At 40.2% G+C, this 17,117-nt stretch overlaps 2 protein-coding genes across 23 annotated transcripts in view; one reads left to right on the forward strand and one right to left on the reverse strand.

Moving 5' to 3' along the window:
• Positions 1-17,117, reverse strand: part of JMJD1C (jumonji domain containing 1C) — a 321,872-nt gene that overhangs the window by 274,662 nt on the left and 30,093 nt on the right. For 3 of the 22 annotated variants that reach the window (XM_069571793.1, XM_069571782.1, XM_069571769.1), the window contains exon 1: positions 900-1,403. The exons of 14 other annotated variants lie outside the window; for them this stretch is intronic. Coding sequence is in view for 2 of the 8 variants with exons in the window: in XM_069571762.1 (XP_069427863.1) it covers positions 900-1,067 (168 nt within the window). In the remaining 6 variants the exon portion in view is untranslated. Of the gene's footprint in view, positions 1-899; positions 1,574-17,117 lie in introns of those variants that run through there. 5 more of the 22 variants (XM_069571788.1, XM_069571774.1, XM_069571762.1 and 2 more) reach the window with 4 other exon arrangements.
• On the forward strand, positions 14,041-14,592 carry LOC138429934 (large ribosomal subunit protein uL11-like). The gene has a single exon (XM_069571536.1). It carries the CDS (start codon positions 14,095-14,097, stop codon positions 14,590-14,592), a length of 498 nt encoding a protein of 165 aa, XP_069427637.1. The 5' UTR covers positions 14,041-14,094.

Here is a 17,117-nt window from a genome sequence, read left to right on the forward strand (position 1 = left end):
TTCTACACGACTGAAAGAAACTATTGGCAGTGTCACATGTAAGGAAAAGCAAGCAAAGAAAAAGCCACTTTAAGGTTTCGCGGGGTATTAAACGTTTTAATTGACAATATCTCGTTTCACTTAAAGTCATATGAAACCCAGGAACGGAAGACTTCAAAGAACTATTCCCTTCTAACAACAACAACAAAAACTATGGAAAAACAACAATCCCAAGGAAAGAAGGGCGGGAGGGAGGAAGATATTCATTTCCACGACCCTCCAAACCGAAATTTTCCACTTTCTTCGTTTCCGGTTAGAAAACCAAGCATCTACTGTATAAATAAGGTTTAATCAGGACACCTGCCACTGCCAAGGCCTTTGCCTCGAAAATACGTACGAATCTCAAGACAGGCTGGAAAACCAAAGACCTCTTTTCTTTCCTCCCTCCCCTTCAGTGACCTTAAGGGTAAGTTTTAAATCTCCAAACCCTCTGCACTATTAAGAGTTTTGCAAACAGACGCCGGTGAAGCTGGCCCCTCACCGCCACGAGCGGCCCACCCCCACCCCCACCTGCACGCGCGGCGCCGGGCTCGCAGCCCCGCCTTTCCGTAAGGTCTCCGCGGCCGCCGGGGCACCGCAGGGGAAGCCGCGGCCGGACCCCACCCGGACAGTGGCCGAAAGGCCCTGGCGGGTGCCGGGGAGTCCCGCCGGATGACCGCCTCCACAGAAGCTACTTGTGAGGAGGTGGCGACCCCGGCAGGGTATGTGGGCAAACCCGCCCAAGAGCGCAGGAGAGGGGCGTGACCGCCAGTTGGCCCGCTGAACCAGGTGCCAGAAGTAACCCCCACACAGTGCGGCGGCGGGACCACGAGTGGGGGTGCGGCCGCGGGCTGGAGACTGAGGGGTGGTCGCGCTCTTACCGCCAGGTCGGGATTGCGGCTGTCCCTGTGTGACACCGCTCGGATAACCCCCGCTCGCCAGCCCCGCCAGCAGCGTCCGCTCTCCCCGCGCTCCAGCCGCGCCTCTTCGCCGAGCGCCAGGCACAGGAACCGCTTCCCCACCAGCTCCGGCCGCGTCTCCACCGCCATAGCCGTCACTGCCAAAGCAGCCGCCGCCTCCTCGGCTGCCAAGGAATCAACGAAACCCCGCTCCTACCGGCTGTCCATGCTGAAGACAGCGGACCCGGGAAAGGCGGCGGCCCCGCGAGCGAGCGCAGACTCCGGGGCGCACCGGACTCTCTGCCCAGAAGGGCACAGCGACCTCAGTCACTCAGTCCTCAACACTGCCCTGGACTCTCCGACCTGCAGCCTCTAGCTACAGCTCCACAAATGAAAGAAAGAAATTTACAAATTTCCACACGCCGCCTGAGACCCCCGATGCAGCTCCAGCTGCTGCCGCCACCGCGCCGCGGCCAGTACTACTCCGCCTCCCCATCCACTAGCGTGGTTGCGAGCGCGCCGCGCGTCTCCTTCCGCCGGCGCGGGCTGGGGGAGGGAGCCGCGGGAGAGGGTCGGAGGAACCACCGCAGACGGAAAGTAGTGCCCGACGCGGCGGCTGCGGGACCAGACTGGATTTAGAAAAAAAAAGTAGGGGCGGGAGAAGGGAATGTAGTCCTTCAGAAACGTAGTGTTTGGGGTCCACCTCTCCACTCGTCGCTCCCTGAGAAGTGGGAGGTTGGGGTGGGGGGTTGAGTGAGGTGAAAGTGAACTGTGCTGGTTCCACTCTGGGTCGCAAAACAAACTCCAGATTAACAGCCGCATCTCCAGAGTGATATTTTTTCCCCGCCGAACAAATGGCGCCCTGCAGTCTGAGTTAGCCCGAATTCTGCCTGAATTAGCAGTCCCGCAGTCCCAGCAGCAACGCAGAGCAACACTTTCAACTGAAAACTAAGCCCACAGAACTCAGTCAGTGCAGAAACACAGTACACGTCTTTAACTTAAAATGAAGGAAACACTGTCATCCTTTCGTATTTCCTGTCTGGGGAGACACTCACTACACGCTCCGTGGTGTCCGACTCTTTGCGACCCTATGGGCTATACAATGGAATTCTCCAGGCCAGAATCCTGGAGTGGGTAGCCTTTCCCTTCGCCAAGGGATCTTCCCAACCCAAGGATCGAACCCAGGTTTCCCACATTGCAGGCGGATTCTTTACCAGCTGAGCCACAAGGGAAGCCCTAACACTCAATTCGGGTTTGAGCTATTCAGAGATTTACACCTCGCTACTGCTTTGTTTTAAGAAAGCCAGACACCCGGTTGAGGGCTTTTGTCAACATTCTTAAAATTCAAGAACAGTTTCTCCATGCATTTGAGTACTTTTAATACTAGTACATACCCCAAACTCGTTGGTCTGACAATAAAAACCGTTTGGAAAGGCTCCGAATTCAGTTGTTAGAAAAATAACGTGGAAAGAAAAGGGTTTTAGCCAATCATAATTCAGAAAAAATAAATTATGTTTACTTCCCGTCCAATCACAACAGGACGTTGTAATCCATCCCAGCACACATCTCCAACTTGGAATAATTACTCTTTTGATCTCACCGTTGAATTCTAAAGCAAGCATCCATACTGATGTCACTGGGAAATCTTCTGACATACTTTTATTAAAGATAATTTTTAAAATCCCAGTTGTGGGTTTTATTTCCAGGGCCACTAATGATTACATCAGCTCCCCAAATTCTTCTAGCACAATAGAAATCTATTCTAAATTTCATTTTCTTAAAGATTTTTTCTAAACCTCCACGAAAAGTTACCTTTTTAAAGGAATTTAGAAATCTGAATATTTTAAATAGACATAAGGCTTTTATCCACTTTCTTACAAAATCTAAGCTGTTTTTGAAATGGAAAATACATGGCCACTGCTAATAGGTTAAAAACCTAAATTACAAGAAAGAGTTCTTTCCAGATTTTAATCATCATGGTCTAATTCTGCTAAAGGCCAAATGTAGAACTGTAATAAATAAACAAAGGAAAACCATGTCTAGAAATGCATACTGGCAAGTTGAGAGAATAATTTTATTGTGCAATCTTTAACTTCCAAGTCCACTCTTTCAGTATGTACTGTATAATACTTAGCAAATCACCTTACAGGCTAAGATTTCTAAAATCTCAAATGGATTAAGGAACCAGTAAAATAACCTGGTGAAAATAATCTAACATGTGGAAAGAGGGGAAAAAATAAGAAGATTGATATTCAGATACCAAATTATCAATGACTTGCTTTGTAATCTTTGGCATGACACAGATGCTTAACTGAAACTGCCTGCTTCTTAATCTCAGTGATGTTCTAGGAGCAAGTGAGAAAATATAAATAAAGTCGTTTGAGAAAAGCTGCAAATAACACTATTATCACAAATATCACTCACTTTTAGAAAGAGAGATTGTCAGGTTACCTTACATAAAGGTGCCAGCTGGCTTTAATTTTGTAGGTAAACTCCTATAAATGGACCCCTAGGAAACCCCTGCTGCTGCTGCTGCTAAGTCATTTCAGTCGTGTCCGACTCTGTGCAACCCCATAGACGGCAGCCTACCAGGCTCCCCCATCCCTGGGATTCTCCAGGCAAGAACACTGGAGTGGGTTGCCATTTCCTTCTCCAATGCGTGAAAGTGAAGTCACTCAGTCGTGTGTCAGACTCTTAGCGACCCCATGGACCACAGCCTACCAGGCTCCTCCCTCCATGGGATTTTTGAGGCAAGAGTATTGGAGTGGGGTGCCATTGCCTTCTCCAAAGAACCCCCTAGACATGTAGAATGCTGTCCTTTTAAGTGTTCTGAAAAGCATGCAAATCAAAGTCAAAATGTTCCAAATGCAAAAACAAAGTTTTTCAGATGGTCATATATCTTCATTAACATTTTCAATCCAAACATCTTATGTACTATATTCCATATACTAGTCTATGAATCGTTTGACTACAATTAGTACCTAGGGTTTAACAACAACAAAAACAATAAACCACTAATTTGTGTATATTTTTGCTTATGGAAAAACTTGAAATTCATTTTTTTTAATGTAAAATTAAAAGGCCTTAATATATCTTTTGCTTTGTTTCAGGCAGTACAGCTGACCCTGAACTGAACTGTGGAGTCACTTACACACAGGTTTTTTCAATAAGTATGTCCATTTGAATCCACAAATGCAGAACCTCTGACACCAAGGGCCAAATGCAAAGTACTCCGGATCTTCTACTGTACTGAGGGTCGGCATCCCTAACCCCCAAGTTGTTAAAAAAAATTCAACTGTATTTATTTTTGCCAGCAAATCATAAGTGTAAACATAATCAAATCAAATCAAAAGTGTAAAGTGTAACACTGAATAAAAATAAATGTAAAGCCAAATCTGAAATTAAATTCCCTTACATCCTTTACTTTCATAAAGATAAGTCAGAAAATGTCAATATTGGTAAATGTAAAGAGTTATATTAATAGTGCTAAAATTATAAGTTATAGTACTTCATTCAGAGAAGCCAATGGTACCCCACTCCAGTACTCTTGCCTGGAAAACCTCATGGATGGAGGAGCCTGGAAGGCTGCAGTCCATGGGGTCGCTGAGGGTCGGGCACGACTGAGTGACTTCACTTTCACTTTTATGCACTGGAGAAGGAAATGGTAACCCACTCCAGTGTTCTCGCCTGGAGAATCCCGAGGACAGGGGAGCCTGGTAGGCTGCCGTCTATGGGGTCGCAGAGTCAGACATGACTGAAGTGACTTAGTAGTAGCAGCAGCAGCAGCAGCAGCAGCAGTACTTCATTATATCAGTCCTAGGTGTTCATCGGAAGGACTGATGTTGAAGCTAAAACTCCAATACTTTGGCCACCTGATAGGAGCTGACTCATTTGAAAAGACCCTGATGCTGGGGAAGATTGAGGGTAGGAGAAGGGGACGACAGAGGATGAGATGATTGATGGCATCACCAACTCAATGGACATGGATTTGGGTGGACTCTGGGAGTTGGTGATGGACAGGGAGGCCTGGCGTGCTGCAGTTCATGGGGTCGCAAAGAGTCGGACATGACTGACTGACTGAACTGAACTTCATTATATAGGCAAAGACAGTAACAGAGAAGTATTTAAAATAAGTTTACAGAAGCTGAAAATTTATAGACTACAGCTGCTACTCTTTCCATTCCCCAATCCAAGTATGTTTATAAATATATCCATACACACATATATATCAATTCAGGCAAATTTCCTACATCCAAGTGCACTGTAGGATTATTTGGTGTTTTAAAAAGCCACAAAAACTTACTGGTTTATTATTTTTTAAAAACTGACTTATAAAGGAAGATAATGGCTTCATTACAATATGGGCCACAGTTATCCACTTATCAATAAAAGTTCATCAAGTTTCATTTCAAAACAGCCAACTAGTTATTAACTTCTTACTTTTTGCCTCAGTTTAATTATAGAAAGGGCCAATTAGCTGCTCTAACATATACCAGTATCCTGGGTCACTACATGTGTCTGTTTTAAACATGATAGATAAAACAGATAAAAAAGTTCAGTGCATACACAGATGGTCCCCAACTCAAGAATGGTTCAACCTAAGATTTTTTGACTTTAGGACAGTGTGAAAACAATATGTATTCAGTAGAAACCTTATTTTGAATTCTGAATTTTAGTATTTTCCCAGGCTAAGAGCAGTACAATACTCCCTCCTGATGCTGTGCCTTGGCAGGAAGCTGCCCAAGCCAGGCAACAAACACAAACGTTAACAGGTGATGTACACTTAAAACCTTTCTATACTCATACAACCATTCTGCTTTCCACTTTCAGTGCAGGATTCAATAAATTACATGAGATATGCAACATCTTATTATAAAATATGCTATGTTTTAGATGACTTTGCCCAGGCTTATGAAAGTATTCTAAGCATACTGAATGTAGGTAAACTTAAGCTAGGATATTCAGTAGATCAGGTGTTTTAAACGCATCTTCAACTTAGGATATTTTCAACTTCTGATGGGTTCATCTAGAAGTTACCCCATTGTAAGAGGAAGATCTGTATCTTGTAATAATATTAGCCACCATTTTTGGAACAGTTATGATATGTTAGACACTGTGCTAAGCACTTTATACAAGCAATTTCATTTTATTTTATTCAGCTCATTTTTTTTTTAGCCTCGCCTCAAGGCATATGGGATATTAGTTCCCCAGCCACCAGCAGTGAAAGTGCAGAATCTTAACCACTGGACCACTAGGGAAGTCCCATGATTTTAAGATGAAGAAGATGTGGTTTACAGAAGTTTATTTGCCTAAGATTACACATTAAGGAACCGGTATTCAAAACCAGACTTTGTTAAGTCCAAGCCCCTGTATTACGCTAAAAAGTAAGTTAAAAGAAACAGGAAAGTCAGCTACCAAACTGTTTCATCCTTATTTAACCCAGATTATCCATAATAGATTTGCTTATTTTACACTTACTATGTGTCTCACATCCTGCAAGGTTCTGGAGATAGGGCCTCTATCCTGTAAGAAGTTCAGTCTAAGAAAGATGTACGATAGAAATGCCTTGGTTGGTTTAATTAAGGAAGTATTACTGGAATGGCATACAAGGTAAGTTTAGTGCGTTTTAACAAAAAATTTCAAATCCACTATAACTTGGAAGTTTTTATTTATTGTCAAATGTAAAGACTGGAGTGGGTTATGAAGTCTTAGACTCATACAAGTACATCCAAGAACTGTGGAAGCCAATGAAGAAAGTCAACAATTTCAAGTGAATTCTGCAAATGGTATACCAAGACCAGAATAGAACATAAATCTATGTAAAAAAAAAAATTATGTTACCATGTTTATTATTAAATCTTAATTTTTTTTTTTTTTTTGGCCACATCATGCAACATGCTGGAGCTTAGTTCCCTGACCAAGGATGGAAACCCATGCCTTCTGCACTGGAAGCAGAGTCTTAACTACTGAACCACCAAAAATGCCCCCAAAGCCCTTATTTCAGTATTTCCTTAAGCACTTATTTAAACTGAATTCTTCAATCACATTACAATAATAATAAAGTAACTCAAATGTCACTTCCTCAAGGAAGCCATCTAATCCCAAGATTATCAAACCACCAAATATGGATTTTCAAACTTTTCCCATCTGTCTTACCACTCATCACAACTGTATATATAACATTTATTGTGTAAATGGTTGTTTCATGTTTGTCTCCCCTGGCAAACCGTAAGTTCCATAAAAGCAAGGCCCGTTTATCTTGTTCATAACAATACTCCCAGCATCCAAGACTTGTGCATATTAAATACTCAGTATATGTTACTGAATTAATGAATAGCAAAATATATATATATATATATATACTATATACCTTTTTCTGTTAATAAATCCAACCCATCTAAGAGAATTTACAATCTCTAAATTGAGAGCCATATTCATAAATAAGAGTTCATGTTCTTTCTATAGGGTTATTCATCACCTTTATAACAATGTCTTACATATATTATCTTATTTCATCATGGAGGTACAATGCAAAGCCTTCCTAAAACTTGAGCTTCACCAGAAAAGCAAGGTGGTTCCTGGGGATAATTTCTAAAGAGACACAGAGAAAGTTACAATCCACCAGAAGAGCTTACATTGTTTCTAAAGTACCAATTTAATGCAAATCCCCAAATGACCCTATAAGCAATATATATGCAAAACACCAGCCTATTCTTAGTATTCCAAAGAGAACAGTCTTTGACAGAGCCAACATATCCATATAACTTTGTCCTCTTGATGCTAAATACATACCAATATAACTGTCTTCTTGATGCTATGTGGAAGGAGCAAGAGGGAGAAAGAAGAAATGAAGGTAAGAAGATAGGAAAGAAGGAGAAAACAAGAAATCTCTACTGGGCCTCCACATTTGTTACCTAGTTTCTAATTTATATTCTGGATGCACAGGACCTACCACTTCTTTTCAATATTTTTCTATTAAAAATAAGACTAAATCTGATTTTTAATGATAATTTTTTTTAATTTAGAAAGAATGAACATAATAGCACTGAAAATATCCTAATCTGCTGAATGAGGAACTATAGGAAAAATAAATAAATGAAAAGCTGCCACTGAGCATACAGCAAGTCTTCCCAAGGTACCCCACAGCACTTTTGTGTGTTCATCACCCCTCTCATAAACACGTCCACTATTAACTACCATTAAAATATGCTAGGCGGCAGTTTGTACTCTGAGTCTTCAACTTGACACTAGCTTCTTAACAGGTTACATTCCTAAAGGGTTATACATCTGTCCTCACAAGCCTTCACTATGCCACAAGTAAGCAGTAGCAAAACTGAAAGTCCCAAAGAATGGCTGTTTACATCCATGAAACTTGGTTAAGTAAAACAGTATCTACACTTGTATTTGAAGCTATAAATGAGGAAAACTCAAAGTAAAACCTAAAGCTAAAAAGTAATAATGACTCAAAATCTCAGCATGCTAACTATATTCCACTGATGTTCCTTTCCAGATGAAAGTTTATGATCAAGAACACACAGTTTTGAGGCATATTTCTTAAATTAATGGCACTTGGCTTCAAAGAAACAAAACCAAAACAAACAAGGCCTAGCAGTGAAATATGGGAAATTTGTAGTCATTTTTTTCTTTGGCATATTCTAGAAAAAGCCACTTGATTACATATAATGGGATTTACATGTAATGCTACATAACATAAACATGCAATAAAAATAAATTACTCCGTATAAAGGAAAGCATTGTCTTCTCCCTCCATGTGTGCTTCACTATTACAGATTATTTACTTACTCAATTAAAGAGTGTATAAAATAGTGCTCCAATTCTAAGGCTCAGGATTTGGGGGCGCCTAGATCATTTTCTCTATAAATCACAATTGACGCACATAAAAAGGAGACCTCAAAGAAACTTTAACTACAGACTTAAAATTCAAATCAACATGCCCAAAACATTCTGCTACTCCAGGGCACATTTTGATATTACCTACGATTAACGGCCAAAAGAAATATTCAGAAAGCTAACCAACTTCTCTTTTCACAAAGTATGCAAACACTAAGGTTAAAACTGGTCAATCCCCATGCCACAGAGCCATTTACAAACAGATATTCTGTACATCAAATGTACAAATACAAAATTAGTAGTCACACACGTGTGTGTGCTCAGCTGTGTCAGACTCTCTGTGACACCATGGACTGTAATCCTTCCGTCCATGGGATTTTCCAGGCAAGAATACTGGAGTGGGCTGCCATTTCCTATTCCAGGGGATTTTCTCGAGCCAGGGATTGAACCCATGTCTCCTGCATCTCCTGCACTAGCAGGTGGATTCGTTGCCACTGAGCCACCAGGGAAGTGGTCACATATGTAGTGTAATGAAAGCGCAAATGCCCAGGAAGTCTGTGTTACTACTATTGCTAACGACTGTACACTTTGGGCAAACCCCTCTGCTTTTCTAGGAACTGTACAGAAAAAGTAGAGGCTAACATCATCAACTAAGTTTCTAAGAATTTGCTTCTAAGGCTTCTGAATAATCCAGCAAGCAGCGGAGTACACTCTCCTCATACATGGTAGCTTCAAACCTGAAAAAATATTAAAGGACCAATGTGCTAAGTTGCTTCAGTCACGTCTGACTCTCTTCAACCCTATGGACTGTAGCCTGCCAGGCCCCTCTGTCCATGTGATTCTCTAGGCAAGAATACTGGAGTGGGTTGCCATTTTCTTCTCCAAGAGATCTTCCCAACCCAGGGATTGAACCTGCGTCTCTTTTTTTTTCTGCTTTGGCAGATGGGTTCTCTACCACTAGTGCAATCTGGGAAGCCCTTAAAGGATTGATAGAATGTAATAGTCTTGCTTAGGAAAAGGAATGTTTTTAGCCTGAAAGTTTCTCTCTCAAAAGATCTCACAGAAGACACACATATTAATCATTAATACATGCAAAGTAATTATACAGACCAAAGAATTTCCCAATGAAAGTTTTAAAGCCTTGTAGAAATGCTTCCTTCCTCTTCTCTCCAAATTTGCCCTTAAAACTATCATGTTAAAATAATCTAGCAGAACTAACTTCAAATGGAGAAATTTTTAAGAGACATTCTGCACTACAAATAACCTTTATATTAGAAACCTTTACTTTGCATGCCTTTATATTCTTCTTTGTTTATAATAGCTAAACATCCATTTTTCAATTATTCTAATTAAAAAAATTATCTGAAAATCATTTACTTTTACAGATGTAGAAGTTTCATTTACTTTTACAGCTAAATGTGCATGGATCTTCCTTTCCCCACTTGCACTTTTTGATATTCACTAGTTTAAAATTTTTATACAAATAAGCCAAAATCTTTGTTTCAACCTTAAGCCATCCTTAGAAAATACGTTAAGTATTCTTCCGTACTTTTCTTCTGGTGTTTTTATGATTCAAATTTTTATAATTCCCTCAAATTAGAAGGTCGTATCTACCCCTGAGGGAAGGAAAGGAAATCATCCTGGCCCCAAACAACTCAGGGGAAAAGCAGGATTACTGAGAAGAGAAAAACACAGAGCCTGTCTAAAACTAACATTGGTCTAGGATGAAAAATAAGGTCTGTTACCCACCACCACAAGGCTAAATAGTTCCCAGGGCCTTGAGCCTACCACAAGGCAAACAAGCTCCCAGAAACACGGAACACCACTCTACTAAACGAGGAACAAAAGAGGACAGAGAGAACCTCTCTGACTCTCATAAGTACAAGTAAGGCTTAAGGATAAAGGTGGAGTAAAAACATTGAGTTAAACTTTTCAGCAAATCAACTCTCACCTTAAGGATGAAGTGATGACAGAAGTATTTACAGTTGACAATACACTGAGGGTAACCAAAGCAACAACAACAACAAAAACCCCATAAATCATCAACTTCAGACAAGACTGATTCAACTCCCCACACTAACAATTTAACAGAACAAGAGTCATGCCTACTTCTTGGCATAAATACTATATACTTCAGTCTTTATCATCATGCAAATGATAGCTGGAATTTGTTCAAAAAGTGTAGGCCTAGCCATGGGGGTAATGCATGCATGCTGGGTTATCATTACCTTTTTTATAATTTATACAAATACATCCATCCAAGTTCTTTCATTTGTACTATTCCTTCAAATAAAGTAATTTCCTACTCTCCTTCGAAAAAAATTCTACATTACACAAAATCTGAAGAGCAAGCAAATCACGTAACTCATATGTTGGAACTATCAGCCAAGGAATTAAAAATAATTATCAATAATGACAAAGGCTCAAATGGAGCAGAAAAACAATATGCATAATAGATGGCAAGTCCGAGACAGAAAGTACAAGAGTTGAACAGAAATGCTAAAAGAGTCAACCTGAAATGGTCAAAACAAGAACTGCACTAAAAATAATTTTAAAGTCTTTGGTAGGTTCAGACTTAACAGAGCTGAGAAAAGAATCAATAACCTTGAAGATAGGTCACAAGAAATTACCAGTGGTAAAACTAACCAGGAATTTTAAAAAAAAGAGTGGGGGAAAAAAAAATCTACACCAGTAGGTGGGAAAGTTTCAAATTCATTTTATGAACATGAGGTTCTACAAACCAAAATCTGACAAAGAAGTTACAAGAAAAGAAAACTCATTATCCCTCATATATGCAAAAATCCTCAACAAAATATTAGCTAATCAAATTCAGTAACTAACAAACAAAAAGGATAACACACCACAACCAGAGACAAATACAGATTTATCCCAAGAATGCAACTTGACTCAGCATTAGAAGATCAATCAGCATAACTCACCAGTCAACAGACTAAAGAAAAAAATATGATAGCATCAACAAATGCAAAACATACGCATTTGAGAAAACCCAACTCTCATTCCTGAAAAACTTCTCAGCCAATCAGGGGTAGAAGGGTACTTACACAACCTGATAAAATGCATCTACTATAAAATTATTCCTAACATCCATTTAAGAGTAAAAGACTACCTGGTTTCTTCCAAAGAGTCAGAAAAAGGAAAGGAAATCTGCTGTCACCACTCCTATTCAACATAACACACTTAAAGACCTAGAAAGTACAATAAAATAAGAAGAAAGAAATAAAAGGCATACAGATTGAAAGGGAAGAAATAAGCCTGCCTCTGTTTGCAAATGGCATGACTGTCTACCAGTACTATTTAGAATAACACCTAAAAAGATTGTAACACATATAAATGTAATAAAATAGGTACAACCTCTTCATGCTTAAAGTATTGATGAATGGAAGAAGAACTCAATAAGTGAAATGATACACCAGGCACATTTATTAGAAGACTCAATTCTCCCTAAGTTGACCCATAAATTCAAAGTAATCACAATGGTAATATCAGCAAGTATTTTGATTTTGAGAATCAAAATAAGAAAATAAGAAAATAAGATTCATAGTATCTTACCTCAGGAGTATGCTATAAAACTCCACTAATAAACTCAGCATGACATGAGCAAAAGAGTAAACAAATGAACTGAACAAAATGGAGAGTCCAAAAACAGACTCATACGTACATAGTTAATCGGTTGTCAAAGGTAAAAAAGTAGTTCAATGGAGAAGGGACAATCCCTTTAACAAACAGGGTTAGAACAATTAGACGTTCATACATTAAAAAAAAAAAAAACCCTTCATCTATCACACCATATATTAAAATTAATAAAATTAATTCAAAATGAACTATAAACCTAAAATATCTGAAAAGCTAAAAATCTTTAAGAATAAAACAGACAATTTTCACACTGATTTAGCCGAAGATTTCTTAAAATCCATAAGATTCAAAATTAAACACTAGTGCAATTAAAAATTCCTAAGGTCATAGACTAGTAGAAATTACCTACAAGCCACACACATGATAAATGATTGGTATCCATAAAATTTAGAGAACTCTCAAAATTTAATTAAAAAACAAAACTTATTGAGCAAAAAATCTGAAGAGATATTTTATCAAGTAAGATATACAAATAATAATAATACAAATGGCAAATAAGTACATGAAGACACCCAATATCATTAGTTATTAGGGAAATGTAAAGAAAAACTATAATGACATACTATTACACATCTATTAAGATGGTTAAAATTAAAAGAAAATGAAAACTGACAATACCAAACATTGAGGAAGATGAGGAGCAATTAGAACTTTCATCCAATAGTAGCTGGGAGGAATAATACAAAATGGTACAACCACTTTCCAAATTTGTTTGGTAGTTTCTTATAAAGTTAAACTTTTCATATAATTCAACTATCACTTGGGTATTTGTGAAATAAAAATCTATGTTCACATAAAAATCTGTTCTCAGATGTTTATAGCAGTTTTATTTGTAATTGCCAAAAGCTAGAAACTACCAGCTCAGCTGGAGAATGAAGAAACTCCACAAAGCCACTCAGCAGTATATATGAGATGATATGAACGAATCTCTGCAGTTCAGGGTCCCCAAGGCATCTACAGGTTCAATGATTCACGAGACCTATGGGAACCTGGAATGTTAGGTCCATGAATCAAGGCAAATTGGAAGTGGTCAAACAGGAAATGGCAAGAGTGAATGTTGACATCAGCGAACTAAAATGGACTGGAATGGGTGAATTCAACTCAGATAACCATTATATCTACTACTGTGGGCAAGAATCCCTTATAAGAAAAGGAGTAGCCATCATAGTCAACAAGAGTCTAAAACACAGTTGTTGGATGCGATCTTAAAAACAACAGAATGATCTGTTTGTTTCCAAGGCAAACCATTCAATATCACAGTAATACAAGTCTATGCCCCAACCAGTAACGCTGAAAAAGCTGAAGCTGAACAGTTCAATGAAGACCTACAAGACTTTCAGAACTAACACCCAAAAAGATGTTCTTTTCATTACAGGGGACTGGAATACAAAAGTAGGAAGTCAAGAAATGCCTGGAGTAATATGAAAATTTGGCCTTGGAGTACAGAATGAAGCATAGCAAAGGTTAACAGAGTTTTGCCAAGATAATAACGATTTCCTCAGTGATCAGTGCAAAGAATCAGAGGAAAACAATAGAATGGTCTTGCAAACACCCTCTTCCAACAACACAAGAGAAGACTCTGCTTTTGGCTCGGAGGAGGTCAAGGAGGTCAAGGTGCATCTTTCTTCAGCTGTCCCGAATCCGGGTTCATCCGACACCAGCCGCCTCTACCATGCCACCTAAGTTCGACCCCAACGAGATCAAAGTCGGGTACCTGAGGTGCACCGGTGGGGAACTCAGTGCCATGTCTGCCCTGGCCCCCAAGATGGGCCCCCTGGGTCTGTCTCTAAAAAAGGTTGGTGATGACATCACCAAGGCAACTGGTGATTGGAAGGGTCTGAGGATTACAGTAAAACTGATGGTTCAGAACAGACAGGCCCAGACTGAGGTGGTACCTTCTGCCTCTGCCCTGATCATCAAAGCCCTCAAGGAACCACCAAGAGACAGAAAGAAGCAGAAAAACATTAAGCACAGTGGAAACATCACTTTTGATGAGATTGTCAACACTGCCTGGCAGATGCAGCATCGGTCTCTAGCTAGAGAACCTTCTGGAACCATTAAAGAAATCCTGGGGACCTCCCAGTCTGTAGGCTGCAATGCTGATGGCCCCCACCCTCATGACATCATAGACGACATCAACAGTGGTGCGGTGGAGTGCCTAGTTAGGTAAGAATGGCAAAGGAAAAAGAAAAATAAAGGATTATTTGATACCCAAAAAAATAAACAAAGACTGCACATGGACATCACCAGATGGTCGATACTGAAATCAGATTGATTATATTCTTTGCAGCCAAAGATGGAGAAGCTCTATGCAGTCAGCAAAAACAAGACCAGGAGCTGACTGTGGCTCAGATCATGAACTCCTACTGCCAAATTCAGACTTAAATTGAAGAAAGTAGGGAAAACTGCTAGACCATTCAGGTATGACCTAAATCAAATCCCTTACGACTATACACTGGAAGTGACGAAGAGATTCAAGGGATTAGATCTGATAGAGTGCCTGAAAAACTATGGACAGAGGTTTGTGACACTGTACAAGAGGCAGTGATCAAGAAAAAGAAACGCAAAAAAGCAAAACAGTTTTCTGAGAAGGCCTTACAAACAGCTATGAAAAGAAGAGAGTAAGTGAAGTGAAAGTCACTCAGTCATGTCTGACTCTTTGCAACCTTGTAGACTATACAGTCCACGGAATTCTCCAGGCCAGAATACTGGAGTGGGTAGCCTTTCCCTTCTCCAGGGGGATCTTCCCAACCCAGGGATTGAACCCAGGTCTCCCATATTGCAGGTGGATTTTGTAAGGAGATCCAACCAGTCCATTCTGAAGGAGATCAACCCTGGGGTTTCTTTGGAGGGAATGATGCTGAAGCTGAAACTCCAGTACTTTGGCTACCTCATGCGAAGAGTTGACTCATTGGAAAAGACTCTAATGCTGGGAGGGATTGGGGGCAGGAGGAGAAGGGGACGACAGAGGATGAGATGGCTGGATGGCATCACGGACTCGATGGACATGAGTCTGAGTAAACTCCGGGAGATGGTGATGGACAGGGAGGCCTAGTGTGCTGCGATTCATGGGGTCCCAAAGAGTCGGACACGATTGAGCAACTGAACTGAACTGAGCTATCAGGGAAGCAGAGAAAGGTAAAGGAGAAAAGGAAAGATATACCCATTTGAATGCAGAGTTCCCAAGAACAGCAAAGAGAGATAAGAAAGCTTTCCTCAGTGATTAGTGCAAAGATAGAGGAAAACAATAGAATGGGAAAGACTAGAGATCTCTTCAAGAAAAATAAATACCAAGGAAACTTTTCATGCAAAGCTGGGCACAATAAAGAACAGAAATGGTATGGATCTAACAGAAGCAGAAAATATTAAGAAGAGGTGGCAAGAATACACAGAAGAACTATATAAAAAAGATCTTCATGACCCAGATAATGATGGTGTGACCACTCATGTAGAGCCAGACATCCTGGAATGTGAAGTCAAGTGGGCCTTAGGAAGCATCACTATGAACAAAGCTAGTGCAGGTGATGGAATTCCAGCTGAGCCACTTCAAATCCTAAAAGATGATGCTGTAAAAGTGCACACTCAATATGCCAGTAAATTTGGAAAACTCAGCAGTGACCACAGAATTGGAAAAGGCCAGTTTTCATTCCAATCCCAAAGAAAGGCAATGCCAAAGAATGCTCAAACGATGGCACAGTTTCACTCATCTCACACTCTAGGAAAGTAATGCTCAAAATTCTCTAAGCCAGGCTTCAACAGCATGTGAACTGTGAACTTCCAGATGTTCACGCTGGATTTAGAAAGGGCCGAAGAACCAAAGATCAAACTGCCGACATCCTTTGGATCATCGAAATAGTAAGAGAGCTCCAGAAAAACATCTGCTTCTGCTTTATTGACTACACCAAAACCTTTGACTCTGTGGATCACAACAAACCATGGAAAATTCTTCACGAGATGGGAATACCAGACCATCTGACCTGCCTCCTGAGAAATCTGTACGCAGGTCAAGAAACAACAGTTAGGACTAGACATGGAACAGACTGGTTCTAAATCAGGAAAGGAGTACAAGGGCTGTATATTGTCACCCTGCTTATTTAACTTATATGCAGAGTACATCATGAGAAATACCAGACTGGATGAAGCACAAGCTGGAATCAAGATTACTGGGAGAGATATGAATAATCTGAGATACGCAGATGACACCACCATTATGGCAGAAAGCAAAGAAGAACTAAGAAGCCTCTTGATGAAAGTGAAAAAGGAGAGCGAATAAGTTGGCTTAAAGCTCAACATTCAGAAAACTAAGATCATGGCATCTGGTCCCATCACTTCGTGGCAAATAGATGGAGAAACAGTGGAAATAGTGACAGACTTTATTTTGGGGGGCTCCAAAATCACTGTAGATGGTGACTGCAGCCATGAAATTAAAAGAGGCTTGCTCCTTGGAAGAAAAGTTATGACCAACCTACCTAGACAGAATATTAAAAAGCAGAGACATTACTTTGCCTACAAAGGTCCGTCTGGTGAAAGCTATGGTTTTTCCAGTAGTCATGTATGAATATGAGAGTTGGAATATAAAAAAAGCTGAGTGCTAAAGAATTGATGCTTTTGAACTGTGGTGTTGGAGAAGACTCTTGAGAGTCCCTCAGACTGCAAGGAGATCCAACCAGTCCATCCTAAAGGAAATCAGTCCTG

Source organism: Ovis canadensis, chromosome 25 (genome assembly GCF_042477335.2).
Source record: "Ovis canadensis isolate MfBH-ARS-UI-01 breed Bighorn chromosome 25, ARS-UI_OviCan_v2, whole genome shotgun sequence".
Taxonomy (NCBI): Eukaryota; Metazoa; Chordata; class Mammalia; order Artiodactyla; family Bovidae; genus Ovis; species Ovis canadensis.